At 40.5% G+C, this 27888-nt stretch overlaps 2 protein-coding genes across 7 annotated transcripts in view; one reads left to right on the top strand and one right to left on the bottom strand.

Annotated features, from left to right (window-relative positions):
* PSMB7 (proteasome 20S subunit beta 7) overlaps positions 1-7235 on the top strand; it is a 41534-nt gene extending 34299 nt beyond the window's left edge. The window contains exons 7-8 of the mRNA XM_073314755.1: positions 5390-5541; positions 7019-7235. Of these exons, the coding sequence (XP_073170856.1) occupies positions 5390-5541; positions 7019-7130 (264 nt within the window). The 3' untranslated portion in view covers positions 7131-7235. The remainder of the gene's footprint in view (positions 1-5389; positions 5542-7018) is intronic.
* Positions 7236-9366: 2131 nt separating this feature from the next.
* Positions 9367-27888, bottom strand: part of NEK6 (NIMA related kinase 6) — a 107287-nt gene continuing 88765 nt past the window's right edge. For all 6 annotated transcript variants that reach the window (XM_073314020.1, XM_073314017.1, XM_073314018.1 and 3 more), the window contains 3 exons: positions 26370-26464; positions 16518-16631; positions 9367-10066 (listed from right to left, as the gene is read on the bottom strand). In XM_073314020.1, coding sequence (XP_073170121.1) covers positions 9956-10066; positions 16518-16631; positions 26370-26464 — 320 coding nt within the window. In that variant the 3' untranslated portion in view covers positions 9367-9955. The remainder of the gene's footprint in view (positions 10067-16517; positions 16632-26369; positions 26465-27888) is intronic.

Raw genomic sequence — 27888 nt, 5'->3', positions numbered from 1 at the left:
TAATTATAATAGGCATCTACCAAATAGAGACTGTTTTGGTCTATCAGTTACTTTGGGTTCAAGAATATTTTGCTAACTGAGTAACACACATGGTGCATTTTAAAAGCAAAAAAATGCTTTTTTTACCCAGGAGACTGAGGCGACTCTGAAGGAAGATTTAAAATTGAGCACAGTTGTTTTTATGTTCAAATAGAAAAGGCCTCATCTATTGCCAAAGAGAACTAAAGTGGATATATTGTCCTTAACCTGTGGCCTATAATGTGTTCCTTAGTTTAAATTTCATTTGAGTTTGTTTAAAACTTGTACAAAAGGATTCATTTAAAATAGTGGTAAACTTCCAGGTAACCAAAAATGTGTAATTTTATTTGGTTTACTATGTTCATTTCCATAGACAGTACTAAAATGTTCCTGTCGTGCTAGGATTCTAATTAACGAAATTATTCACTACCACAAAACACTGAAGTGATGTGCAGAAATTTTTTTATGTGGCTTTGCTCTTTTTGTTCCCCAGGGCGAATCTGTACAAAGTGCTGTTGAATATATTTTAAAAGATTTCGTCTGATAAAATGGGGGTAAAGTAAGAAACCACACTATTTCTGTGGCCGAGTGCAGACCTCTTGGTCAATGTCCTAATTAAGCTGTGAGAATATGAATACTGCTAATAACAAACTCTTGTGTGGAGGATCACCGGAGAATGTAAAGTATGCCTGGGGTACAGACGTGATTGTGGCTGAGCTACTTTGGGGATCCTCTTCAGCTGCACTTCAACGCTGGCGCTTGTGCAGCTGCTGCCTGAATCTGAAAACATTCTCGGACTAGCATACATACCCTAAGGATCGTTATTTCCTGTGGCAGGGTTTAAAAAAAAAAACTTTGAAGGCTGTACATGAAGTGAGCAGAGCTGCATTTACCAAAAGCAGCTTTGAAAGCTGATTTGCCAGTGCATTCCCGACTTCTAATGATGGCAAGTCAGATATTCAAACTGCTACATGCACTATTAAGAGCTTGGATAAAACTGGTAACTTTGGAGACTCAAATTTCAGTTGTTCCATGGTGCCTTGGTTGTACGTCATGTTTAACTCGACATCACCACAGTGTTGGAAAGGTCTGCAATAACTAAACACCTCTTGGTGAGTTAAGGATAAAACGTTGACTTGGAATTTCCTATACGCGTATTAGAGTCATGGTTTTTAGTATTGTCTTGTTACATTTGTCTGAATTAACATGTTCTGTTTGTTCAAGTCAGAGAATAATCATTTTTTAAAAATGTTCCTTGAGCTAATGCACTGGAAGTAAATGATAAAAGTGGGGGTTATAACAGTGTACTGGACGTGTAGTTATAGCAACTTCACAAGGTGAGATTCACACACCAAAGAGCCCAATCCTGCGGTGTCTACGCGGACAAAAGTCCAGTTGAAGTTAATTCTAGCACTGGCATGTAAGTAAAAGTTCTGACAGAGTAGAGCTTGCAGGACTGGGTCCTAAGTAATGTTTTCCCCTTGATGAGTGTAAATTCACATGATGTATTAATGTAAGTATTATTTGGCCATTAAGAAGATAGTACTTTGTCTTCTGTTTCCTTAAGGCAGTGGTTCCCAAACTGGGATTTGTGAACTGTTACAGGGGATTCCCTAATGGCAGACAGAGCTGTCCCTAGGGACCCCGGCAGCACAGAGCCCCTGAACGTCCAAGAGCGAAGCAGATCAAAGCACGCATCTCTGTCACACTGAGGAGATTTAAATCTCAAGACTCCTTTATAAGATGGAAAGGGAGGTGGATATTTTTTGCTGTTTTTAAAATTAAATAGGCAGCCAGTATTGTTTTAAAAATTATTATGAAGAACAAGTTAAGCTTTGTTGTAAGCTTTGTTGCGTTATTTGCCTGGACTGCTGATTGTTTATGTAGGAGGACCTCTGAATTGGCTTCTTAAATACCTTCATGCTGTTTCACATCTGATAGTCCTTGATGAAACCTAGTTATAACAGGCTTATTCAAAGTGATACAAGCTACAAAAGTGAGATCTTGAAAGCTTGTTGCTGTTTTCATAATGCAATAAAAATACTGTAATGATCAATAATAAGTGTGTGTAATAAGCATGTCATAAAAACAAATTTTATATTTCTAAGATCGCTGCTTTTATACTCGGGTAAAGGAGAAAATCCCTGGAACCATTCATTTTTAGGAGGGGGTTTGCAAGACTTGACATTTTAGTGAAAGGGGTTCACAGATGGTTAAGGTTTAATATATTGCTGCAGGAGATGAAATTGTTTGTGTTCAATACCTAAAAATCACGTTTTGCCTCATTTCATCACGAGTGGACATTTTAGTACCTGGGTGTGTTTTGTTTTTTTAATACACTGGTGTATCCAGCCCATTTGTACCAAGTAGCATTGAATTTACTTCACAATTGGTATTGGGCAAGAAACCTATCCATTACCAGCTGATTATCAGTGGTCAGATGAATTTTTGCTGCCTGGGTGACACTTGCAGACTCTTCTCCTCTCCCCAGGAGTGACTTCTGAGGATGAGGGGAGAGTGAACAATTTCCAAGGGTCAGCCGCCAAGCAATGATTCACACACTAGACAAGCCAGCCTCCAGGTATTTTTAAACAAAAACCAGGCTCCAAATTTCTCATCCCAACAGTGCCTGGAGTGGCTTAATCTTTCCAGTTACAGTGTAGAGAGATTAGAGGGGACCAGTACTGAAATGGAAGGAAACAAAAACAAAATTTTTTTTCTGGCCAGTAAATCAACTTTAAAAAAAAACATTTGTTGTCCCAGCTCTAATCCTAGTCAGCCCAAAGGAGGGAACATCTTTTAGAAGTGGCTTCAGTGATTGTCTCTAATTTCTGAGGACCATTTGGTCTGTCAGAGACCACTGTCCATCTCTGAATAGTACATGAATCTTTTTTGTGGGTTCTTTTTCATCTCTCTGACTTTAAAACCAATCAGTTGCTCTTTTGATTCCCAGAGTTGTGATTCATGGATTTATGAAATTTGTATGTAGCTTTTCCTAAATAAGCGAGCATTCATAGGACATCCGCTTGTGGTATTATGGTGTGTGTGTGGAGGACTATTTAGTCCGCTCCTCCCCGAAGCATGAGGGAACAGTGGGTCCTAAGTTGTGATTTGAAGAGAGCTGGCTTGTTAAATGTGATCTAAGAGGTTGGAATAAGGAAAAGTTATATATAATAATCCTCCTACCATCATCATCTTTTACAGCAGTTGCTGCAGGGATGGTTTGTGCTCATGAATGGCAGAGAAGGTGAACCATGAGACAGCTGTTAAATTTCAGCTCGGGACTGCATCTTGTCCAACTGTGAGCCTTTTCCAGCTCCTGCTGGATGTATGTGAAACAGGCTGATGAACCACTCTACCAGTAATAAGAAAAGGAGTACTTGTGGCACCTTAGAGACTAACCAATTTATTAGAGCATAAGCTTTCGTGTAGCTCACGAAAGCTTATGCTCTAATAAATTGGTTAGTCTCTAAGGTGCCACAAGTACTCCTTTTCTTTTTGCGAATACAGACTAACACGGCTGTTACTCTGAAATCTACCAGTAATAGAATCTTTGTCACCTCAATACAACTTTAATGCCGTATGTTCAGTTACAGTGTGAAGTTGCAGATTCGCCTTCGTCTCACAATACCTAATGGCGTCCAGAATTGTTTGTAACATCCCTGAATCTTGTCAGGGATTGTCAGTTTGGAGTTGCATTTGAAATGAAATCTAATTCTTTCCTGTGCTGAGTCTGTAGAGGGAGCTAATGTAGCTGTAATAGGCTTCCCTTTTCTGCTACAGAGCAGCTACAATTATGCGAATCCTTTCAGGCCACAACTTGCTGTACAGAATGCATAGTTTGAGGCCAGTTATTCAATGAAGGTTTTTGTTGTAGTTGTGTATACAATTAAATAGATTTTTTTTGTCATGTGCTCTCTGAGGGAGAGTTTTGTTGCTTAGAGCACTAGGTGAGCATTGGGCTGATGCATGGAACTGACTGCACTCTCTCTGAAAGGTAATTTAGATAATTTCCATTAAATAGAGAACAATTCAGATTTCCTCTGAGAAACTGTGTAAGTCAGGTGTCTGTATGGTATGTTGTTCTTTAAAGCATGCATGTTCTTGAAATGCAAACTCTTTGAGCATTAGAAATCCTATGCAAAGTAGTATGTTGGTATCTCAAATACACATTTGTAAACTTATGTAGGACTAAAACAGTAATGCATAATTTTAGCCATAATAGGAATTAGATTTGAGGAGGTTTCCCCCACTTGAAACAAGCATTATCTTTCCTTTCCTAGAATACCCAAGTCTAGAGATGAGTAGAATCGTGCTGCTTCATTAACTCTGAACTAGTTAATGAAACTGCACAGTAGAGTGTCCGTACTACTGACAAAAGTATAAATAGATTACACATTCGTTTAACAGTCGTAGTTATAGTCCATTTAAATTGAAAAATTGTAACAATTGGTATTTACAAATACACACTTCACCTGGATTTATATAAAAGTGGCCATACTCCCATTCCTGCTATAAATCTTACATTCTCAAATTGTCTTCATCACTGTTTTTCTTTTAATACTCTTCTCCTGTACACTACACTGGAATATGAAAACATTAGCTAGCTATGATGCAGTGCAGACCAAAGCTCCCCTGTAATGCAGCTATTCAGAGGAGTAGAATAAATTTTGCAAACCAGGTTGGCTGTGTTACAAAACATACAAATCATTTTCGTACTATAGAGGATGATTAAATCGTCTCTATTCAAGGCAGTCTTTAACTAAACTAGTATGCAATTTGTATGCAAGTGGTTTACACGGCACTACAGGGAAACTTGCATTCTAGATTGTTGTACATGTATGTATTTAAGGTCTGGAAGATAGTAAATCGTTATGAACATCAGTTTCTCCCCTTCATAGTTTAAGGTTTTTCGTTTCTTAAATTTTTTCACCCTGACCCCTTCATTATAATCGGTTTGACATGTACCACTGATGGCGCTCATCATGATTGGAAAGCTGGTCCTTGCAGTAGTGCTGACCATTGTTCAGATTCACAACACTGTATCATAAAGATGCTGCCTGTGTTTCTACCTTATCCTTCTAAGAGAACTTAGGCCATGTACAGAAATATACATCTCCATCTGATAGTATTGTCTTAGTTAATAGGGCAAGTGATCCTCTTGAATCACACTTCAGTAACCTCTAGAAAGTAGCCCCTTAATTTGATCATTTGTAATTTTGCTCCTTCTGTACATTAGATTAGTTTTCCCTTTTATTTAAATGAAATGACAGTTTAAGAATGTTTCTGTCTAGCTACACTGTGCTGCACAATTTCCACATTTACAGGAGTTGGTAAACTAGATAAGCTTTATTTTATATTCCCCCCCCAGGAAGAGGAAGCCAAACAGCTTGTGAGAGATGCCATCGCAGCTGGCATATTCAATGATCTGGGCTCCGGCAGTAACATAGATCTCTGTGTTATAAGCAAAAGCAAGTTGGATTTTCTCCGTCCTTACAATGTGGCCAACAAAAAAGGCGAAAGGTTAGTATTTCCAAAGCCGCCTATTGTCCAGTCTTTCCCTAACATTCCAGACATTTCAGTCAGATCCTTCCCAGTACATTTTGATACTGCTTTTTCAGTGTCCACCACCATTAGCTCCTGCCCTCAGAGGAAGGGCTCACCCATGTTTGGAGAATAGACTCTGCATATGGTTGCTGATTTTAAACGCACTCTCTGGATCACTAGCATTTCCTTTAAAACACAGAAGGTTGTAGAGGTTTTTCTATAGATCGTTGCGGGAGGGACTGTCAATTGTTCTATGGCTAACTTGGGCCTAACAAAAAAATGTCAGTATAATGCAAAGAAGATAAGGAATTTAGGGGAACAAATGTTGAAGGTTGTCAGCGATGCTCCTTTCTGCTGGAACATCCCTCTCTTGACCTTTTCACCACCTTTAGAGTTTTGTGCTATTTATGTTCTCCAGCTCCCTAGTTTGACAGGCCACAGCAAAAGACAGATCCTGCCATAGCCCTCCTTTCACTATGCTGTGTGCAAAACTACAAATGTGACAAACCATTTTATGCTGTTGCTCTTTTTCCTTCAAAACCAAAGCTGATGCATTTTGAATTCTCTGAACTTAAACTTCCAAGAAATTAGTTAAGTACAGCCACCCTACCCTCTCTAAGTATGATTCCACAGTGCAGTTTTCATGATTGAACTCAGAGAAGTGACTGAACGTTTTAGGAATACTCAAGGCATGGAGGTGGTGAAATTCCAAAGTAAGCAAATGTGGGTGCAGTTAGTTGGGTAAGAGACCAGCTGAAAGTTTAACTGCTAACCATGCAGCAGTCACTCCTGCACACTGCATTGCCTAATTAGTGAGTCACAGCCCCTGCAGGCAGTTGAAAGATTTTGCAATATGTATATTTACACAGGGTGTAATGTGATTGTGCAACTTACAGACTATTGCAGAAATAGTGGAATGAAAATAAAAATTCACCTTTCTTTAAAGCAAACAATAGGCAAAGGCACAGTGCCAGTCAGACCAATGTATTCATAGTAGTTCTACTCGCATAGTATGAGTTGCAGAGCTCTTGTCTGTTAGACTTTCCATTATAAGCCTGCATGGGATATGATACTGAGTTCCCTTGTTCATGAGAGAATTCTGCAATTGCAGAGTAATTCAGATAACTTTGAATTCCATGGTACAATCATATTGCGGGGGGGGGGGAGGAGCCAGCCTCTAGGCTAAGATCAAATGTGGTGTGAGTAACAGACAGTCACTGCCTTAGTCTTTCAGGCTTGCTGAGTGTTTTTAGACTGCAACTTTAGAAAGCCAAAGTAAATTTAACATTTTTGTTGTGCAAGATGTAGCATCTGTTCCTTTAGATTGATTAAGATTCAGCCTTAATGTTTTTTTAATGACCTCTTCTTTGATATCCACTTTGTCTGGATTCAATTCTAGGGAAGTTCTGTGTTGGGGAGCTGCTCTGTAACTTTCATTGATTATCTTTAACAGGTATGGTAAGTACAGGTGTGAAAAAGGAACTACAGCTGTTCTTGCAGAAAATGTGGCTCTCCTGGACCTTGAAGTGGTGGATGAAACAGTACAAACAATGGACACTTCCTGAAGTATTGTGACACAGAATTACTACGTTAACCATGTCTGGTTGATATTAGAAGCCTTCCTGCATGGAAAAAACTCAATTTATAGTAAATAAATGGATTCTGACCAATTTGTGGAGTGAGGTTTTTTTTGGTTTTCACCGTTGATTGGTTCTGTACGTAAGGAATGGTAAGTCAGCCAAACAAAACTCTTATTAATGATCTGCTATCTGAAAGGTCATCCTACACATTGTAAGCTATGAGTGAGTCACAGGGCAGCAATCTGAAGTACATGTTCAGCTAGTTGGGCCATTCCCTCTTGAGGGGATGCCATTGTCATGAATCAGCTGCTACCTGTACTTGGGTAGTCAAGATAGGACTAGCAGAAAAACCTGCTACCACTAAGTTCAGTGGCTTCTCTATCTCTTGTGGCACCTTAGAGACTAACCAATTTATTTGAGCAAGCTCATGCTCAAATAAATTGGTTAGTCTCTAAGGTGCCACAAGTACTCCTTTTCTTTTTGCGAATACAGACTAACACGGCTGTTCCTCTGAAACCTATCTCTTGTGTTTCAACACAGAAAACAACAGCTAGACATTGGTAATAAAGAGTCAGGCTAGCCTCTAAAACAGCACAGTGGGTAGACGTTCTTAGAAGGCAGAATTTGTGAGCAGAACTGGTGTAACTTTTAGTCCATTTCCTTACAAGTTGAGCTTGATGCAGTGTGAAACTAACATATTGGGGAATATAAACACTTTACAAGAACAATTTTAGACTTGAACTCAGTCATTTTGCAACAAAACACTTTGTTACTTAACACTGGACTCAAATATATAGTATTTTTTAACAAAGGAAGTTGTTTATTTTGTAAATCATGGTTTTATTTATCTAAAAATGCACAGTTGCAAAAATTTACCTTTTTAAAATACATTTACTTATAAGCACTAATAATCTTATGTAGCAAGGAAGTGACCAGACTTATCAAAACACTCAAGTAATTTGAGCCTTCTTGACAGCCAAAGAACTTTTATTCTACATTACACCAACAGAGGCATTGCACAACCACGTCTATGAACGTGTAAGTTGCCACTATAGTTCAAAGGAAACCTGCAGTACAAAGGTGACCATCTTTATTATATTTAAATACACTAAAAATCTGGCTTCTTGATCATTTCTGAACATGTTAGCATTGGGAATGGAGGAAGCATTCTGGCCTCTCTCCTACTGAACTGAATATCCTGGCTCCCACAGGAGAGCAACAGCCTGGACTTCCTAGCGGGAAGTATCAGTAAAATGGCATCTTACATTTAAGAGATACCAGCATCATTCACAGCAATGAATATCTTTAGCCGAATCTTTTGAAATTCAGTTTAACTGGGCACTGCAGTTTTCCTTTAAGTAGTGAGAATTAGGTTTAACAAAATCCATTCAAAGCATATACATGTATTTAACCCTCTTACCCTGATTTTATTTCCAAGCAGCTATGGGCTTTTTTTGAAAGAGTAAGGTGTCACAGGCTGTATTTAAACACTTGAACAACTGTCACCCACAAACATACATGATAGCAATGGACTCTACCTCACACAGAAGAAACACTATAACAGTACAAGTTTATTTCCCCTGGGTGTTGTCCTTTGAGATTAACTGCAGCAGTTCCCCTGAACAGTTAGGTGAAATGGAAACACTTGAACGTGAATCCACAAGTTTGGTTTCTAAAGCAGTGAATACTTTTCATTGTCTCTAATGAAACAAATCATTGATTCAATGAATGAATTTTGTTGACTGAAAATTTTTAGGTCTTTAAAAGACTAATTTTTTTTTTAAACAAAATGTCTCCTTCAAATCAGCTTGAGTTTCTTATAAAAATTCACATTTTATAAATTAGCTTTCACAGTTAAATAGGTATGGGCTGATCCTTATTTAAAATTACACAAAGCATTGGTCTTATTTCATGCTAAATGTAAATAATGTTTGAAAAAAGTTTTAAAACACTGCTTTCCTTACATTTTATTTATGAATGGCTAAAGTACCATTGGATTTGGTAAAAGTATCTTCCCCAAAATAGAATTGGCTTAGAGTAATACTGGTTTTATAATAGACTTTTAGCCTAACAAGATTAATGCCAAAGGGGAAAATACATTTATAAAGATACATTGCTTATAGAAGCAATGCTTTTCAGGTATATGCTAGACTCACCTCATTGTCTATAACCAAGTTAACAGATAAATGGATCCACAAAATATTCACTCTAAAACTTCAGATTAAAAAAAAAAAAATCTTCAAACAAGTGTCCGTCCCTTCCTCTTTTTGCAAAGGAGGGGATAAAACACAGAGCTGAATGCTTTAAAAATATATGAACTAAAAACTGAAATTGCTATTAACCATGTGCAGAAGAGGCAAAGTAGCAGTTATACAATTTACACAATATCTACTGCAATTCTTACATTAGTATAAAGTGATTTCACTGAAGGAATTATTTCAATATTTCACATTACAGTTAAGATAAAGGGGTGTGTCAAAGGCTCAATGAGACACCCCTGTTAATATAATCTATTCTAGATTACACACAACAGTTTTAAGAAAGGACCCTTAAATGATCTACATCTGTAGTATGTTATTGGCTTTGAAAAAAAAAATGCTTGCAATACCTCATAGAATCTTCACTTTAAAGCATGACCACCTGGTAAGAGTCCTTGTCAAATAACCTGCAGAAATAATGGAGCATCTTGCTACCAGTGCTCAACTCTCTCACTTGAGTTTGACTAGGCACCGGTCGGTTTCATCTGAGAAATAAAAATTCAAGTAAGACTAAGCTGTGATGGCTTTTCTTAGAGAGTGTTTGCAGATGATTCAAGTGCTGGAGGTCCAAACATGCATCTGTTTTGCTATTTGGTGCACATAACCAATGTCAGGTCTCTGATCTGGATCAGGGTATATGCACATGCTGACCAATTCACGTAGCTGAAAAGAAAGGAAGGAAGAATTGCATGAAAATATAATGTACCACCCTGTTCCTTTTTGGAAAGGGGAAGGGACTATTTGAATGCAAAGAACCCTGGATTGGAGTGTCAACTCCTTTATTCTTTTCCATCTGCTATATGTTCATGGCAAATCAGGAAGTGTGTGTGTCTAGTTTCCCTATTTGTAAAATGACTAGTCCCTACCCAGACAATTCACTTTATAGCACTGAAGTCTAATATTCTGTACTAAGTTGGTGCATTTAGTTGTGGCTGCTTAGACCCATTCTGTACCCTAAAGAGTTTGCAACCTAAATGTAACATACAGGAGAGGGGAGGCAACAACCAGTGGTTCATCCATTACATTTAGCATTTTGTTAGTTTAAAACCTTGTAATTTCCCCCCCTATGTTTAATGAGTTAGAGCAGGGGTGACCAGTCAGAGGCAGATGGCTACCGAAGAGAAGAGTTAGCGGGTGCCTGAAGGAGGAGTATGTGTTTGCTTCATGTACAGGAGGTGAGACACTGAATCATGAATGGGAGGGAGGTGGTGGTGAAGGGTTCGGTAAAGCAGGCAAAGTAGGTGAAACAGCAGTCGGGATGAAGTAGGAGAGTAGAGCTGAGCTTAGCTTTAACAGTGAGGACAAGGAACTCAAACTGGATAGGAAAAGATACGTGGGAGGGGCCACAGAATGACATGATCAGGATTTGGATGCAGGGGAAAAGCATAGGAAAGAACAGAAAATGAGCCCAAAATTGCAAGTTGGACAGAGATGACACATAAGACTTGTGAGTGAAGATGGAGAAATGGAAGTGAACTGTGGTGTTCAATTCAAGGAAGATCTATTCAGTGCACACTTCTATATAATGATCCTGCATTGCATCCTAGCAGCAAATCAGTGGCAGTTAGCCAGTTCAAGATTGAATTAAGTTTTGAAAAGCACTTTGAGATCCTTAGACATAAGATAGAGCACTAGCTGTGCGAGACACAGCAGTGTGACAATGACACTCGACTCCAGGACCTTAATGCAGAAAAGAGATGGGTCACTGATTATAAGTAATAAAATGCAGAAGGACCAGAGTCTCCCTACCTCCCCATCCTCTTTATTGTACACATGAAAGATTGTAGCTTTTAATTATACAGACACCGAAAGCTGCTCGTACCCCCGAGGCATGGGGAGAAACAGCCTTGAGCCTCTGATCTTCTCACATCCTCCCAGTAGCCACAGTGCCAATTATTTTAATGGTAATTAAAAGCATGACCATACAGCCATCAAGCACACATCTTCAGCTGGATTTACACAACTGAGGTTTTCACTTCTGAATGGCAGTAGGTCCTGTAAAATGACAATTGTTTCTGGGCCTGAAGCAGATTACAACACTAGGAACAGTAGCACAATGGTACAGGGTGAACAATGATCGTGTTTATATAAAGGAGACACACCACAAGGGGAAAGTGCCAAAATAAACTTATTAAACTACAGGTACTGATGTAGCCTTACTACCTAGGATTGGGGGGTGGAGGGGAAGAGGAGGATGGTATGCTTTGTCATCTCTGCTATGGCCACAGTATAAACTCATTACTAGAGTATCTGAGCACTTTTCACTAAAATTAGTAGTCAAGTCTATAGTGAACTCCATGGACCCTTTGACTCTCTCTTTTGGGGATAAAAACAAGTGTATGCTGTTTATATCTGATGACAGCTAAACATATAGTCTTAGCATGTGCCTGTACCTTGAATTATAAGATGGATGGTATTTTATTAATCTCAGATGATGCCAGCCTCTTTACAATGTATTAAAATAATCAGCAGTCAATGTAAAGTTATGTGAAATCAATCTGCTGCCTTTTGGTAGGGTAAACTGTGCTGCTCGAATTCAGAATGATGGAGAGGCAAAGATTTTCTCCAACAACCATCCTAGCATGCAAGAGCTAAATCCAACTTCCATTCTTATCTACTCGCAGGTCACAGATGAAGCCTCGATAATCACTGCAAATAAGTGTTTGAAATGACTTGATCAAATCCCCTTCAGCAGATAGACTGGGGAGTTGGAACATAAGAATGGCCCTACTGGGTCAGACCAAAGGTCCATCTAGCCCAGTATCCTGTCTTCCAACAGTGGCCAGTGCCAGGTGCCCCAGAGGGAATGAACAGAACAGGGAATCATCAAGTGATCCATCCCCTGTTGCTCATTCCCAGCTTCTGGCAAACAGAGGCTAGGGATGCCCATCCTGGCTAATAGCCATTGATGGACCTAACCTCCATGAACTTAAATAGTTCTTTTTTGAACCCTGTTATGGTGTTGGCCTTCGCACCATCCTCTGGCAAGGAGTTCCACAGGTTGACTGTGCGTTGTGTGAAGAAATACTTCCTTTTATTTGTTTTAAACCTGCTGCCTATTAATTTCATTTGGTGACCCCAGTTCTTGTGTTATGAGAAGTAAAAACACTTCCTTATCTACTTTCTCTACATCAGTCATGATTTGATAGACCTCAATCATATCTTCCCTTAGCCGACTCTCTGCCAAGCTAAAAAGTCCCAGTTTTATTAATCTCTCCTCATTCGGAAGCCGTTCTATACCCCTAATAGTTTTTGTTGCCCTTTTCTGAACCTTTTCCAATAGATCTTTTCTGAGATGGGGCGAATACTGCACACAGTATTCAAGATGTGGGCGTACCACGGATTTATATAGAGGCAACATGATATTTTCTGTCCTATTATCTATCCCTTTCTTAATGATTCCCAGCATTCTGTTCACTTTCTGATGGCCCCTGCACATGGAGTGGATGTTTTCAGAGAACTATGGCCATTTCTAGTTTTCTGTTCCAGGGAGGGAGCCTATCATGACAAGAGAAAATATTTGGATGGCTTAGCTTTAAAAAGCCCCAGAACAGGAGCAATTCATTTTAAGGAGCTTTATTAAAGCAGGGCACTTTTCTCTAATTACTCAAGTTTATTCATTTGATCTGGAGCTGAGAACATGGTGTACATGAGAGATTCATGGGATCAGAAATCAGCCTGCAGTGTAACACATTAGCAGAGCTCAACCTTAGCTTCAAGATTGGTATGAGAGAGGCAAAGGGGAGCTTTGCCGTGAGCTGCCGAGGATGACTGAGCAACATTCAGCCTCACGGCATGGGCAAGAGTCAATTCCGACCCTCAGTGCGTGAGGATACGCAGGCTGCGTTTTCACATGGCTCACAGGCCAACGGGCCGTGACAACATTAGAGCAGGCTCAAGAAATTACTCTCTGAGGCGGAATCTGAGCAAGCAGAACAGCCATTCGCTCTGGAAGGAGAATGTATGTATTCACATACAAAATAACTAAGTCACCCATTCTGTCCTCTGACGCCATGATTACTGCTAGAACAAACGCTGTATGAGGCCTCGTTCCACAAATTTCACCCATAGCTACAGCATTTTCCGAAGAGGCTCTTGTGGTAGCCTGCTCCCTGAACCAGCTTCACTTTCTGCTTGCTTGGTTTAGGAAGTCCATCTGCTCCCACCCCTGGCCATTCACTCTGACAGTGTCACCATTTGGGTATTTCATACCGTAAAGAACTAAAGTAAACACGGCTCATACTACAGTCGTGTTCCAGCATAAAAACATTAAGCGTTGTGGCTTCATGTAACAGCAGCAACTAATACGGTGAAATAAGCCAGAGCTGAAGGCCTAGCCCCCTCTCAGACTTGTCAGGCATTCAGTTAAGTGTATGAACACCACCTGTATCTAGTTCTCTGGGACCTGGAGCTTTTGAGCTTTAAACCACCCTTCTCACCCAAGACTGTATCACTATACTACACACACTCTCTAGCAGTGCCAGAGGGAAGCACACAGACAGTAATTGTAAAGACAGGAAACACATCTGTCAACTTACACTAATTCCTACTGCCAGCAGGCATATCATGAAGGGCATGCTATAACAGCACAGCAAATGGAAATTACTCTTTATGAAGGCAGTCTGGAAAACCAGCACTTTCTAGAAGAGTTTACAATTTTTTTTTTTAAGTTGGTTGCTTAGCAAGAATGCAAACTCTGTGAAAACCAGCAGCTCTGGTGTCTCTTTAGGAACACAGCACCCCTTAAAGCCAAGGCCCTACGATGTATGTGCACACAAGACAGTCAGCATTTAGAGTCTGTTATGGTCAGGACATTATGGGTATGTTTCTTGCCCACAGAGCAGGAAAACTGAGAAATAAACCAGTTGTTTGTGACCGACTTGCTGACTCACAACTCAGGGGAGGAAGTTAATGCTTAGAACAGATGCTCTGAAAGAAAGCGGCGTGTGTTATCCTTCACCTGAAGAGGTGGGGGAACTGATTGCACATGTACATTCTTATCTTAACATTACTGCACATTTGCTTTGACTACAGTGAATCCATTGCTTCTGTAAGGCACTTTGGGATAGGTCTCCAGAGGGTACTGAAACTGAAACGGCTGGTGTGGATGCTGTGTACCATTTGAGTCAAAGCTGGTTCTATCCCACCGGTTGAATTATGAATGGTTCAGCTCTCTAGCACAGACAGAGCCTCTGCCTGCAGGCTCAAGGAGACAGCACCATGCTAGTCCAGCCGGAGAGATGCTGTCCTGTGAGAAATGTCATGCTTTAAACACAAAAGCTCAAATTCTGGTGAGTGACGTGAAACTATCGGAAGTCCCTACAAGTTTAGTCTCACCTCAGTGACTGACACCTCCCACACGTGCCCCTTTCACTAACAGTGCCTCACTGCAGCCAATCCAAGTCTTTATTAAGGGGGAAAAAATCTACTGGCTTGGCATGTTTAGGGATCTGTCCCCTCCAGGCCTGTCACTCCTGTTAACATTACGGGGAGCGATCTGCATCCATCCAGAGACATAACCCTGCAACCAGCACACACTGGATTTTGCCAGAAGTGCACACTTCATTTCACAAAAGCTGCTGTGTGCAATGGAGCTGGAGCCAGAGCCCAGCTGCTCAGTTTTGTCTAGTACTATTTCCCAATGCCTTGTGCACAGATCTGGCATGGTACCTTTCCCTGGGAGCCAAATGTCAGCAGCTTAAGAGGATGTGCAAGTGAACTGGTTGCCAATTAAAGTGCTCTCAACCCAGTTTTATTTACTTTGTTGTGTCTGCGTTTACAGGGAGATTGGCATATACCACAAACACAGAGGAGGGGAGGTCACTGTATGGATGCCCCATTTTTTGAATATGCAAAACTGATTTCAAACCCCTTTTGTTTTATGAACATTCTAACTCCTTCCTTCCTCCAGCATCCTCTTACTTCTAACTAGTTAGAGAGTATGCAAAACTAAGTGGGGATATTTCTCTAATCCCAGGAAAGACATACTCAGGTGGAGTTCTCTAGATTACCTGCATCTATGTAGTTTGTTGCTTCCCATTTCTACCAGGCTGCTGTTGTACAACCCAATAGCAAAGATGTTTTGAGCATCACCACAGTCCCCTTCTGGGGAACAACCTTGGAATACACATGGACTGTCTGCTAGCTGCCCTGGATTTTATTTCCCCTGTATCCTGTCTCTCACTGCACAGAGCTCTGCTTCTACTGAAAAACTACAAGTTAGACTCTCTCAATTACCTAAACAACTTCCTTTCATACACTAGGCAGCTATTTCTGAAAGAAGAAATGGAGGGAAAGAACTGGTTGTTTAGGGCAATTCATGCACTTATCAAGAGACTTGGTTTCCTGTCTGATTTAGGTCCACATGAAATGGATTCGGTGGGCTTCAGTCTAGCTGACATTTGGCCACATTGAAAAAGCGCCACACAACTGTCATAAAAGGTCCACTGCAAAAGAAGGGGGTGGCTGCAACTGGATTTAAGCACAGTGGCAAAGGGGTGGGAGCAAGCATGCACAGCAGCAACTTGTGATATTGCTCAGTCCAGCCACTGCTTTCCATCTCTTGCTTTCATAGCAATAAAATTAACCAGACGTTAAAAAGCCCCCATATGGCTCCTGCTTGGATGCTTATTGTACTAGGCTAATCACTTCCCTTCCTCCTTTTAGTATCATTTTTCCCTTGTTATACATTTAAACAAACTGAGGACTTTATAGACTAAATTTAAACACCGTTTTATGGTGTGTTATTGTAGGGAGAGGTGTCAGGTTTTCCCCAGGTTTCGTCGTCATATTTTGCTAGTGCAGGAGCACTCCAGATCAGACCACTCCTCGTTACTGGAAACTTCCTTTTGTTCCCCATTGGGCTCCATTTACTCTGCTGGTGCTTGGATACCATGGTGAGAGGTGTTTCAGCCGGATGTGTGCTAACCTAGGGAATCCTATGTAGAGGTCCCCAATTCTTTTCAGGTGTTGGGGGGGGAGGGTCTACTTCAGATATGGCCAAAAACCACTTCCCTGTCTTCATGCACACTCTGCCCTCCCCTGCCCCCAGGGTCAGTTATTTTACCCCCACTGGTCACCACTTTCCAATCTGAGCATCAGGTGCCCAATTTACCTTTTCAGAATAATGTTCAGCTGGAAGGGGAGGGTAGTCACATTGTTCTATCTTCTGGCAAAGAGAAAACAGATTCATTTTATCTCCATAGAAAGGACTCTGAAGAGCTGCCATCTGTAGAGAAAAATGGAAGATAGTTTTAAACTGTGAAGGGTTTAGAAGCTCCCAGTACTGCTGATTTGCAATAGCAAGTTTTGCTCTGTGACAGGGCACAAATGTTGCTCTCTGACAGTGTACACAAATGGATACTGTTGCTCTTTGAGACATCAGTTTGTACACTGCCAAGCACCTATTACCAGAAGTACAGCAGACCTGCCGTTCCCTCATCAGCCCTACGCCGTGGACATAAGCAAACAAAAGCTGTGTCAGGCAGCGGCAGTTGCACAAAGCACCTCGAGTCACAGAGCGCCCCCTCCACAAGAAAGGCATGAGATTTGGTATTTGCACAGTGAAGTCAGACCTCTGCCTGTCCCCTATTCAGAAGGCTGGAACTCGGGTTTACCATGCTGCAGGGACACACACACACACACACACGGGTACGTACGTCTCAGGCAGCTAAACTGGTTTCCTGGTGTCCCCAAGGACAGAGCATTCTTGTAAAAAGCAGAAACACAAAGAAACACCCGTGGCCAAGCAGAATGGAGAGTCACAGACCAAACACCTCCCACCACTCTCTTCAAATGATCAATGAGCATTCATTACACTTTCCTGGCCCTCACTACACAGGAGAGGCTTCTATGTTTTCCCCCAGCACTGTAATTATTTTTTCCTAAAATGTCTTACATGTGGGACTCTGTGAATATGGCTGGGCAGCGATTTTAGATGTACACCGAAAAAAAATTATAAATATCAATGTTACTTAAACCAAGGAAATAGGATTTCAGTGCGGCAAGAAAATTATTGTTCTAAACCAATTGCATGAAGTGGAATATGATAACCTATTATAAAAGTGATAATCTTTTAAAAGTAAAAGCCCTTTTGCCTATGATGCATGTTGCAGTTTCAATCTACTTCAGTCACGCTCCTGTTCAGAACAGAGCATATTTGCTCTCTGTGCCTGCTCAATTTTTAGTGGACTGTTGTAAAGAGTAAATTGATGCTTTCTGGACAACAAGCTGCTACCTAAAATTCAAAGTCTTTATAAATATGAACATTCCGCTTGATATTCTGAATAAAGCCAAGCCACGTGTTGTCGAGGGAAGAGGATTCTAAAAAGCTTTTGTAACCAGGCTACTGTGTCTTCTCCTAATCAGCTTATTTTTTTCATTTTAGTTTCTTTGGTTCCTGAGCCCCATATCTCAGTGTATTCAAACGTACTTTTTTTCATGGAGATAAATGGAAGATTCAAGCAGCCAGGATAACACGATGGAGGGTTTTTGAGGCGCTAAGATACAATTGCATCTTTGTGGGAGGAAATCAATTATGCTGCAAGTCTTTAACTGAGAGCTCTAAATGAACTTTAAATGCTGAGCCCCAGAACAGTAGCCATGAAGAGATGTGTGTTTGTGCACTTACAAAATATGGCATGAATAAATAATGCCTATTTAAAGTAAACATTGTGAGTCGAGTACCTTTTTGCTCTCTCTCTCAAACTACGATTCAAAAACAACAAGCCCACGATCCGGAGTATGTTCTGGCAATGTCAGGCGCAAGCCCAAGACTGTTCACCGTTACAACTGTCTCCAGGAACAGGAACAAATGAAATTCGCCATTTACATATAAGTGAACCAATAGCACTAATAAGAATGGTCTTCAAAGGGAAAGCCATGAGCTGCAGAGAGGCTCAGTAAGCAAGAGGCATGTCACCTCAGCATGCAACCCACACGGTGCCCCATCTGCTTATTACTCTATAACGTTGTTCAAGTGCTTCTTGTCACCCTCACTAACTGTCACATGCCACCCCACACAGCAGAGTAATACCTCCTCCTAATGAAGCGCTAGTGGATAATTGTTGATATTATCTATTCTGTTTAGAAGATCTTTTAAAACCATTTTGCATCAAAACAGCAAGCTTTTCATATTAACGCCGGCTGAAGTTGATGCTTCTCGCTATGGTTTTAATAAGGGGCTATTTGTTAATTGTTAGTCTTTTGCTCATTATCATGCACTGTGAAAGCTATCCAAAGAATATCATCTTATTGCTGACACACACAGCGAGCTCCCAGCAGTACTTAAAAAAAAAATCAACTCAAGACACACTGCTCTGAAATTCTATAGTTTAGATACGTACATTGACAGATTATTAGTGATTTGAGGACAGAGGTGCAGCACATGAATTACATCAGGTTTTGAAGACATTGCTTTCAGGCTTGCTCTGTGCAGTTAATAGAAAGTTTTTAACTCAGTTAAACCACACCAGTAAACAAATCAGATCGTTCTCACAACAAAACTGGTGGACCCACTACACTTCCCAGCAAAGGTTTTTGTTTGTTTTAAAGAATAGCAGGATTCTGCAGTGCATTTTACTAAGAGTTCACTAATATACAAAATATGTCCCATGTATTAGCAGAGCAGGACAAATAATTAAAATTAAAGTATACTTGGTAAAATAAAAGGACTAAGTACATTTTGTGAGACTGTAGCAACAATTTTTATTGGTACATCACTCACTAATTTGCCAGATATTAATGGAAAAGAGTTTCACTGTCAATTTAGAGAAACAATGATGCATTTTCAAGTTTAAATATATTTCAGGTAGTTCTTGCCAGTGTCATGTGTCAGATGTCCAAACATGCTTACATGTGGCAACTCAGGTGGGATTTTTAAGGTACCTAAAATTACTCTGAAATTCAATAGATGTTAGGTGCCCAATTCCCTCAAGCTCCTTGGAAAATCCCAGCTTCACTTTTCTTGTAGGTTTCCAGCTGTAGCTACTTTGTGTAACATGTAGTTAGGAATGTTTGCAGAACTGAATTTCACAGTACCAATGAAATCTAACATCATGTCCCCCTGTAGCAGGCAGCTAGATATGCTCTACTGAACAGACAGCAACTGCAGGCTGGGAGAACATAAAAAGTGTACATGATGCACACAGATAAGAATCTTTAGTCAGTGTCTACTTTCTATCTTTTTGTGGTTCTGAGTTTCACAGATTATCAGTATATACTGTATAATCTTAAATTTCATCGGTGATAAACAGGATCTTCAAAGAGCAAACTGGCATTAGTAATTTAAAATTAAAAAAGCACAGATTCCATGGTTTCTCTCAGATACAGTGACGATCTGTGTGTTACAAATACAAAGCTGAGTCAGGAAAACGGTAACCAAAAGCGTACCAGATAGGTCTTGTAGACTTCAATAAAAAGTCAATAATTCCTGGAAATCTGAAGATCTTTCAGTTACAATTAAAATCACTGTCCATATCTCCTTACATAGCCATATGCAAAGTAAAACAAAAAATGAACACAACACTCATGTTCTTTTCAAGACTGGCAAATAGAAAATTAAAACTGAAAAAGAAGATGCCTTATAAATTCTGACTAAAACAGCCAAGAATGTGAGCTGGAGGATTGTGAGTGCAGGCATTCCAAATGTATTGCTAACAACAGTTTGCGATGCCACATTTGGGTTTGCTTTTGACATTTTGGTTAGAACAATTACAGCAGAATGGCCGGATCTCCATTTAAAATTGACCACCACACCGCATGACTGGTTTAAAAAATATGAAATCCTGTTAGTGTTTAAATTGATCATCTTGTTAAAAGTGCTAAAGCCATCGCTTGTGGCTACATTCTGGAAACGTAGAACTTATTTTTATCCCCTTGAAGTTATCTGGATGACAGATTTCCAAGGGAAGTGGGGAATGAAGACACCTCCCACTATTTTGATAAGATTTAATAAAAATCAATGTGTGATTGTAAATGTCACAGGAAGATGGTGCTGTATGACATAACACCCTCCCGCAATATTACTCAATGGAATTCCAATTGACACGCACATCTCTGAAGGTAATTTGTACAGTAAATCTTTCTTGAGTTTATCTCCCAAATAATGTCTGAAAAGAGGTATCAGAAGTGATTCATAACCAGCCAAACATTATTTTCCCACTTTTTAGCCCAATGGGAAAAAAAAGTTTTTTATTACAAGAAATTGGCATGAATAAAATAAAGATCCTTCAAAGAGACGTATAGATTTGATTTTTCAAATAATTTAAGCAAAGTTTAAAATGTCTAAAAATAATGACTTTTTATTCACTGAAATCAAATGGTAACTGGCCAATATTTCTTGCAAGGTCAAAATATCAGACCTTGTCCACAACTTAAAGGGTTTCCTATATAGACAGCAAGTACAAAAATGCTTTTCAAGCCACATATGGCACACACATAATTATACTATTACCACCACAAAAGCATATTTATTTTGCCAAGCATGCTAGGACGCTTAGACTACGACACCATGAGGGGACCCTAATGTGCAGCAAAACCATATCTTAGCATAAGGCTAAATATGTCTCTCCAAACAAAATCTGAGATCTTCTCTACAGCAGAACCCATACTTAGGAACAATCTTAAAGCAGCCTGATCAAGAACTCGCTTTGAACTGATCAGTGATGGGACAGCAGCACTTAACCTGGGCCACTGTCACTATTGCTCTTACCCCCGGTAGGACTAATGGTGCAAATAAAAGGCATCAGAGCGTCAACTGAGCAACACCTTTACTGGAAATCTCAGTTTCAGGTCAAACCTGAACAATTCCAGCTATTTTTAATGTAAAAATTTTATTAAATTCTTAAAGCCCAAAAAGAAAAGGAGTACTTGTGGCACCTTAGAGACTAACCAATTTATTAGAGCATAAGCTTTCGTGAGCTACAGCTCACTTCATCAGATGCATATCGTGGAAACTGCAGCAGACTTTATATATACACAGAGAATATGAAACAATACCTCCTCCCACCCCACTGTCCTGCTGGTAATAGCTTATCTAAAGTGATCATCAGGTGGGCCATTTCCAGCACAAATCCAGGTTTTCTCACCCTCCACCCCCCCACACAAATTCACTCTCCTGCTGGTGATAGCCCATCCAAAGTGACAACTCTTTACACAATGTGCATGACAATCAAGTTGGGCTATTTCCTGCACAAATCCAGGTTTTCTCACACCCCCCCCCCCCCCCATACACACACACACTCACTCTCCTGCTGGTAATAGCTCATCCAAACTGACCACTCTTCAAGTTTAAATCCAAGTTAAAACAGAACATCTGGGGGGGGGGGGGGGAGGAAAAAACAAGAGGAAACAGGCTACCTTGCATAATGACTTAGCCACTCCCAGTCTCTATTTAAGCCTAAATTAATAGTATCCAATTTGCAAATGAATTCCAATTCAGCAGTTTCTCACTGGAGTCTGGATTTGAAGTTTTTTTGTTTTAAGATAGCGACCTTCATGTCTGTGATTGCGTGACCAGAGAGATTGAAGTGTTCTCCGACTGGTTTATGAATGTTATAATTCTTGACATCTGATTTGTGTCCATTTATTCTTTTACGTAGAGACTGTCCAGTTTGACCAATGTACATGGCAGAGGGGCATTGCTGGCACATGATGGCATATATCACATTGGTGGATGTGCAGGTGAACGAGCCTCTGATAGTGTGGCTGATGTTATTAGGCCCTGTGATGGTGTCCCCTGAATAGATATGTGGGCACAATTGGCAACGGGCTTTGTTGCAAGGATAAGTTCCTGGGTTAGTGGTTCTGTTGTGTGGTATGTGGTTGTTGGTGAGTATTTGCTTCAGGTTGCGGGGCTGAGTTCCCTCACAATGAACCTATAAAGAGAAGTCTCTGGGATGCATTTCAGGTGATAGAAACATGATACACACCTTTTAGATACTGCTACACTTTATAGTTCCATTGTGTATATTACTAGTATCTTTAGATAGTAAGGATCCATGCATGTAAAGCAGCAGGCTTTTAAAATTGGTTTGTACATTCATCGGCTTTAAGTCCAGAAGGGACCAATGTGTTCATCTGGTGTGATCTCCCGCACAGCACGGCCATAGGATATCCCTGAATTAATTTCTGTTTGAACTAAAGCTCATCTTGTAGAAAAACATCTAAATCTTGATTTCAAAATTTCCCGTGAAATCTACCACAACTTGTGATAAGTTGTTCCTATAGTTAATTACCCTCTGTTAAAAATATGTGCCTTGTTTCTAATCAGAATTTGTTATTGCTGCTGTTGCTTTAGGACTCTGAATTAATTCAAAGTCCTTTGTATTCCTTTCCTAGAGGTCACATGAATTTTAAGCCTGGGCCCAGAAACATTTCACTCAGCTGGAGTACGTTTACACAATTGTTTATGATCATGAGAGCCTAGAACCGAGTTGCTGCTTTCCTCCTTTTGCAGTATGAGGCTATCACACACTGGTGTTAGCACCTAAGTTCCCACTAAGCTGCGTGGCCATGCAGCAGCCTATTAAGCACCGCACAGATGCTCAGGGCTGCAGTGGGGAGAGGTGCCTCTCCCCCAGCCCCGGACCTGCCACGGCGGGGAGAGGCGCCTCTCCCCACCAGCCCCAGCCCAGCCCTGGTGGAGAAGTGCTCATTCCCCGGTCCCAACCTAGCCCTGGCCCTGGCGCAGCCAGGGGAGAGGCGCCTATCCCGCACCCCTAGGCCAGGTGTTGCTGCGGGGAGAGAGAGCTGGGGGAGTCTTCTCTCCCCGCTGTAGCCCCAGGGCAGCCTGCACCCCAAGCACTTTATCCCTGGCCCCTCCCCAGAGCCCACACCTGCAACCAGAGCCCTCCCCAGAGCTCACACCCGCAGCCAGAGCCTTCTCCTCCACACCCTAACCCTCTGCCCCAGCCCTGAGCCCACTCCAAACCCCTCGGCCCCACCTCCATATTGGTGGACAGAACAAAATTCATTCCACACGTGCGTGGGAACACTGGTTAGCACAGCTTTTTCATTAGGCTAAAAGCCCTCTTTCACATCTGGGCCGCGTTGCCCTGAGTAGGCAGCATGCTCAAGACAGCTTTTTGGCACATCTTAACATTTCTTAAACAAATGCTAACACACACCTATTTTCTCATTGTTAAATAGATATTGAAATGGTGCGATTAGCCAATCTGCAGGATTTTCCAGCTCTGACAGAAGTGGTTTCTTTTAGTGAGCTTATGCTGTTTTAAAGCTCCATTTTATTGATCAACCACTTTTCCCTATATACAAATATTAGTTTCCCAACTGCTTTTCTTGTATAGCTGTCTCACAGATTCCAAGGTAAAATCTCCTTTAGGACCGTAGGTCTGCACCGTACACACCCCAGTTGAAAGGCACTATTCACAATGATTTTAGAGGCAATATGATTTGTTTCCACCCTTCTGGCAGCAATGTCTAACTTTCTAATCACCTTCCCTCAGCCCCACATGCTACCTTACAAGGTCTTCCTGCACCATACTGTGGATGAGAAGGCACAGAGCGGGACCAAAAACTGGGAGGACAATTTGTGAGAGAGGAGCAGCCGAGGAAACTACCTTCTACATTATCTGCTTCCTGGCTCTAAGTCGTCAACAGTCCTGCCAGAATGTTTTTGTCTGTGGTTTGCATTATTTGGCAAAGGTCTGGCAATTCCCTGTTGACCGTGGTGTACAGCATCAGACCTGTGTGTCCTCTTAGCCCATCCCTCTAATCCCCAATGGAATTTCACACACAAGTCACTGTTATGATACACTACTCATCTCTGTCCAAGCAAGTCTACTTCTCAGCAGGTCCAGCTCCTCTTTGCTTAGAGACCACCAAGACCAACCCTTGGCCTTTATGTTCACGGCAGCCATTCACTGCATTTGTATTAAATCCAGCCTCATTGTTTTTCCATTAACTAAACTCTGTGGCACGTCTCTGGCCCAGGACAGCAGGTAAACATGCATTAGCTGTCTAAGGAGCATCTGCATTTTCTTTGCCGTGGAAAGGACTTCAGGTGGGCATAGGTCAGTGTTTAGATACCAACGTAACAGGCACCTAAAAACCGACATGCAGATAAATTTGGTCCAGAACGTTTTTAGGAACAAATACCAAAGTCCTAATTGCATCTAAGCAGACGGTGTCGGAGTTCGCACATGTAAGTGGCACGCAGCTGTTGACTCAAGCAGCTCCCACTGGATGCTTAATTCCTCTAGCAGGATTTTGTTGACTTATTATACTGGCTTCCCAGCACTGATCTCTCCCTAGGTGTTTACCACACAGCACTTTCACACCCTGCCCACCCATAAATCAGCACCCATTGAACTGCATGACTCAGGCTTGGTACTGTGTTGACGACAGGACATGACCTTGTTAAACAAGCATTTAGCCACCTAGATGAGTATATTCTTCCCAGCAGTAAACAGTTTTAACTCTTGTGGGGAAGAGCACTGCCTAGTTTGCTTTTAAGATAAAATTCTCTAAGAAAAAGTAGGGTTTCTCTATTTTATGCAGAAACCTAGCTAAAGTTGCTGTACTGTCTGATCAGTTTATGCCAGGTATTTGTATTTTGATTTTTTTTCCACGATTGTGAAAAGTTGCAATGACAACCATCATTTCATTTTGACAATCCTTTAATTAACCAGGAAAAAACAACCAAAATACGTAAGCATCCAAAGCTTTGAAGTGGCCCTGGGTTATAACATTATAGTGACAGGTTTCAGAGGAACAGCCGTGTTAGTCTGTATTCGCAAAAAGAAAAGGAGGACTTGTGGCACCTTAGAGACTAACCAATTTATTTGAGCATGAGCTTTCGTGAGCTACAGCTCACTTCATCAGATGTTTACCGTGGAAACTGCAGCAGACTTTATATACACACAGAAATCATGAAACAATACCTCCTCCCACCCCACTGTCCTGCTGGTAATAGCTTATCTAAAGTGATCAACAGGTGGGCCATTTTTCATGTTTTCTGTGTGTATATAAAGTCTGCTGCAGTTTCCACGGTAAACATCTGATGAAGTGAGCTGTAGCTCACGAAAGCTCATGCTCAAATAAATTGGTTAGTCTCTAAGGTGCCACAAGTCCTCCTTTTCTTTTTGCGAACATTATAGTGGGCTCTCAACTGAAATTTGGGGGGGTGGGAGTGTCGTACCATGCACTTTCTAAATTTTGGGTACCCTCACTTGAACCCAAAGCTGTTTCATATATTTATAATGTAACCGTACTATTTGTTTAAATGAATACAACTTTTTTTATGGATCTCAAATACCATTAATTGATCATTTTTCTGAACACTTGAAAAATCTAATGGCATAGCGTTCTCACAAAATCATAGTATCAAGAGTAACTTTCTTCTTAATATATCTAGTATGTAGAACACACTAAGTATGTAAAACTATGTAGTTCACAATAAGGATCTCTGCTTTGAAAACTATATTCTTACATGGTTTTGCATGGCTTTAAACACTTAAAAAAAAAAATCTAACTAAATCCTCTCAGTGGGAACAGTAAATTCATTTAAAAACCACAGTAGTTTTCTTCATCAAGAGCTCTGGAAGGTCAAAGTATTTCAACTCTTCAGAACTCATTGCTCTTTACACTAAATTACATTAAAATGACACGTTTGGTCTTTAAAACAAACTTAGTATTTAGGAAAGAGTTCTAAATATGCTCTTCCAATAACTGCCCAGCTTATAGGAGTAAAGAATGAGACAAATTGGCTTGCTGCTATCTGTATCTCTAATATTTACTGTGATGCACTAAACCAGCTCTGAATAAAATCTGTTTAATATCTTTCTTTTTAAAATACTCAAAAAGAACTCAAGATAACGAAGATTTTATAGGGTTTCACAGAAATCAGATGTAAACAGGATTGAGTTAAACTGTTTACTTCATTCATTCCTGTTTTCTTTTATTATGTGCTTGTTTATGCAAAGATGAAAAAGTTAGAGATGCTTACCTCATATAATAAACAGCCCAAAGACCAGATATCAGATTTAAAGTTATAGCCATTTTCATGTATTCTTTCTGGGGACATATAGTATGGAGTTCCCACTGTAACAAAGCAAGCAAAAAAAAAAAAACAGGAATTATCTTTCTAAAGACCAACAGAGTTTGATCTAGATGAAGTACAGATGTTTATCTTCGTGAAGTGCAATGGCTCTGGCAAACCACACATTGGAGATTGTTTGCACAATTATGAAATAAGCAATGGTTTCAAAAGACTATGGAAGAAATGTTCTTTTTTAGAACCATACTAAGGTAGAAAAAATCAGATAAAGAACAGACGGGCATTACTGTGATAATTTTATGGTTTTGAACTTTGAGGAAAACAATCTTCTTTTCCACCTTTCTGGGCACTTTTGGACTGTATTGCTTATACAGAACAATGGTAAATGATCACTCTCCACTTGGTTCGCTCAACGGCACATGAAGCCGCAGGTTAGATGTTATGAACATTCACTACTAAAACAGGAATCCTGTGACAGCAGATCAATTGAATATGTTCACTTGACACACACTGAACCAGCTGCCTGACAGACCAGCTCCAAATGTGATAAGATACCTTTCCTCTAACGAGCTCTTTGAGATCTCAAGAGACCATTTGCTGTAGTGGAGAAATAGTAGTAATAAAGTAGGCATTCAAAAACTTTTCTGAAAGAGCCAGGATGATCTATAAAATTCCAGAATTAAAAACTCTTTTGCAGTTCTCCGTCATACTCAGAGCTATGAGCTTTCAACTCTGTTTCCAAAGTTTGTATTTTCTAATGATAAATTTGCCAGGGCATCTTTGGACAGGAGTTTGAAATAATTACTAATAAATCCCTTGTACCAGTGAAACACATTTTAATCCCAAATCAATTTAGTGGGACTGAAAATACAAGATACCCTGGTATCCTCAATTACATCCAATAATTCTTGGCTACTCCATTTATAAAAAACATCCAGGGTTCAGTTATCTTTTTTTCTTTCTCTGCTTGTCAAACCCTCGGTTAATTGTTCTTTTTCTGATCTTGGTATTCCTACCTAACCTTCTACTAGTGACCTTAAAGTGGCAAATGTTAAATTGCCTCATGTTACATCCACAATTTCTTCATTCAAAACTCTGGCTGCAAATAAATTGTAGACTTCTGAGCAGAGTGTAAGTCAGTGGGCCTTTCTGGTGCTAAACCATGCAAGATTAAACAGAAACAAGGTCTACAAGTGTGTGAGAACGTTGGAAATGAGAGGGGTGGAAGCAAACGATAACAAGTACTAGTATCTCAAAGCCCATGCTGTCCACGCACTTGGGCTAAGTAACCTCAGCAATCTCCCTCACACAACCAGTGAAACTGTTGCATGCAAATTAGCTGTAGTGGGTGAGGGCCGATTGAGTTACCTCTGATATCACAACAGTCCAGGACACTTGACACAGATAGATGCATGACTGCAACTGAAAGCCTGTGCTTTCAGTCACCCTGTTACTGTCTGAAATTAAC

The sequence above is a fragment of the Lepidochelys kempii genome, chromosome 16, assembly GCF_965140265.1.
Source record: "Lepidochelys kempii isolate rLepKem1 chromosome 16, rLepKem1.hap2, whole genome shotgun sequence".
Classification (NCBI taxonomy): Eukaryota; Metazoa; Chordata; order Testudines; family Cheloniidae; genus Lepidochelys; species Lepidochelys kempii.
The sequence above is the reverse complement of the archived record's forward strand: the minus strand, read 5'-3'. Positions and strand labels throughout refer to the sequence as shown.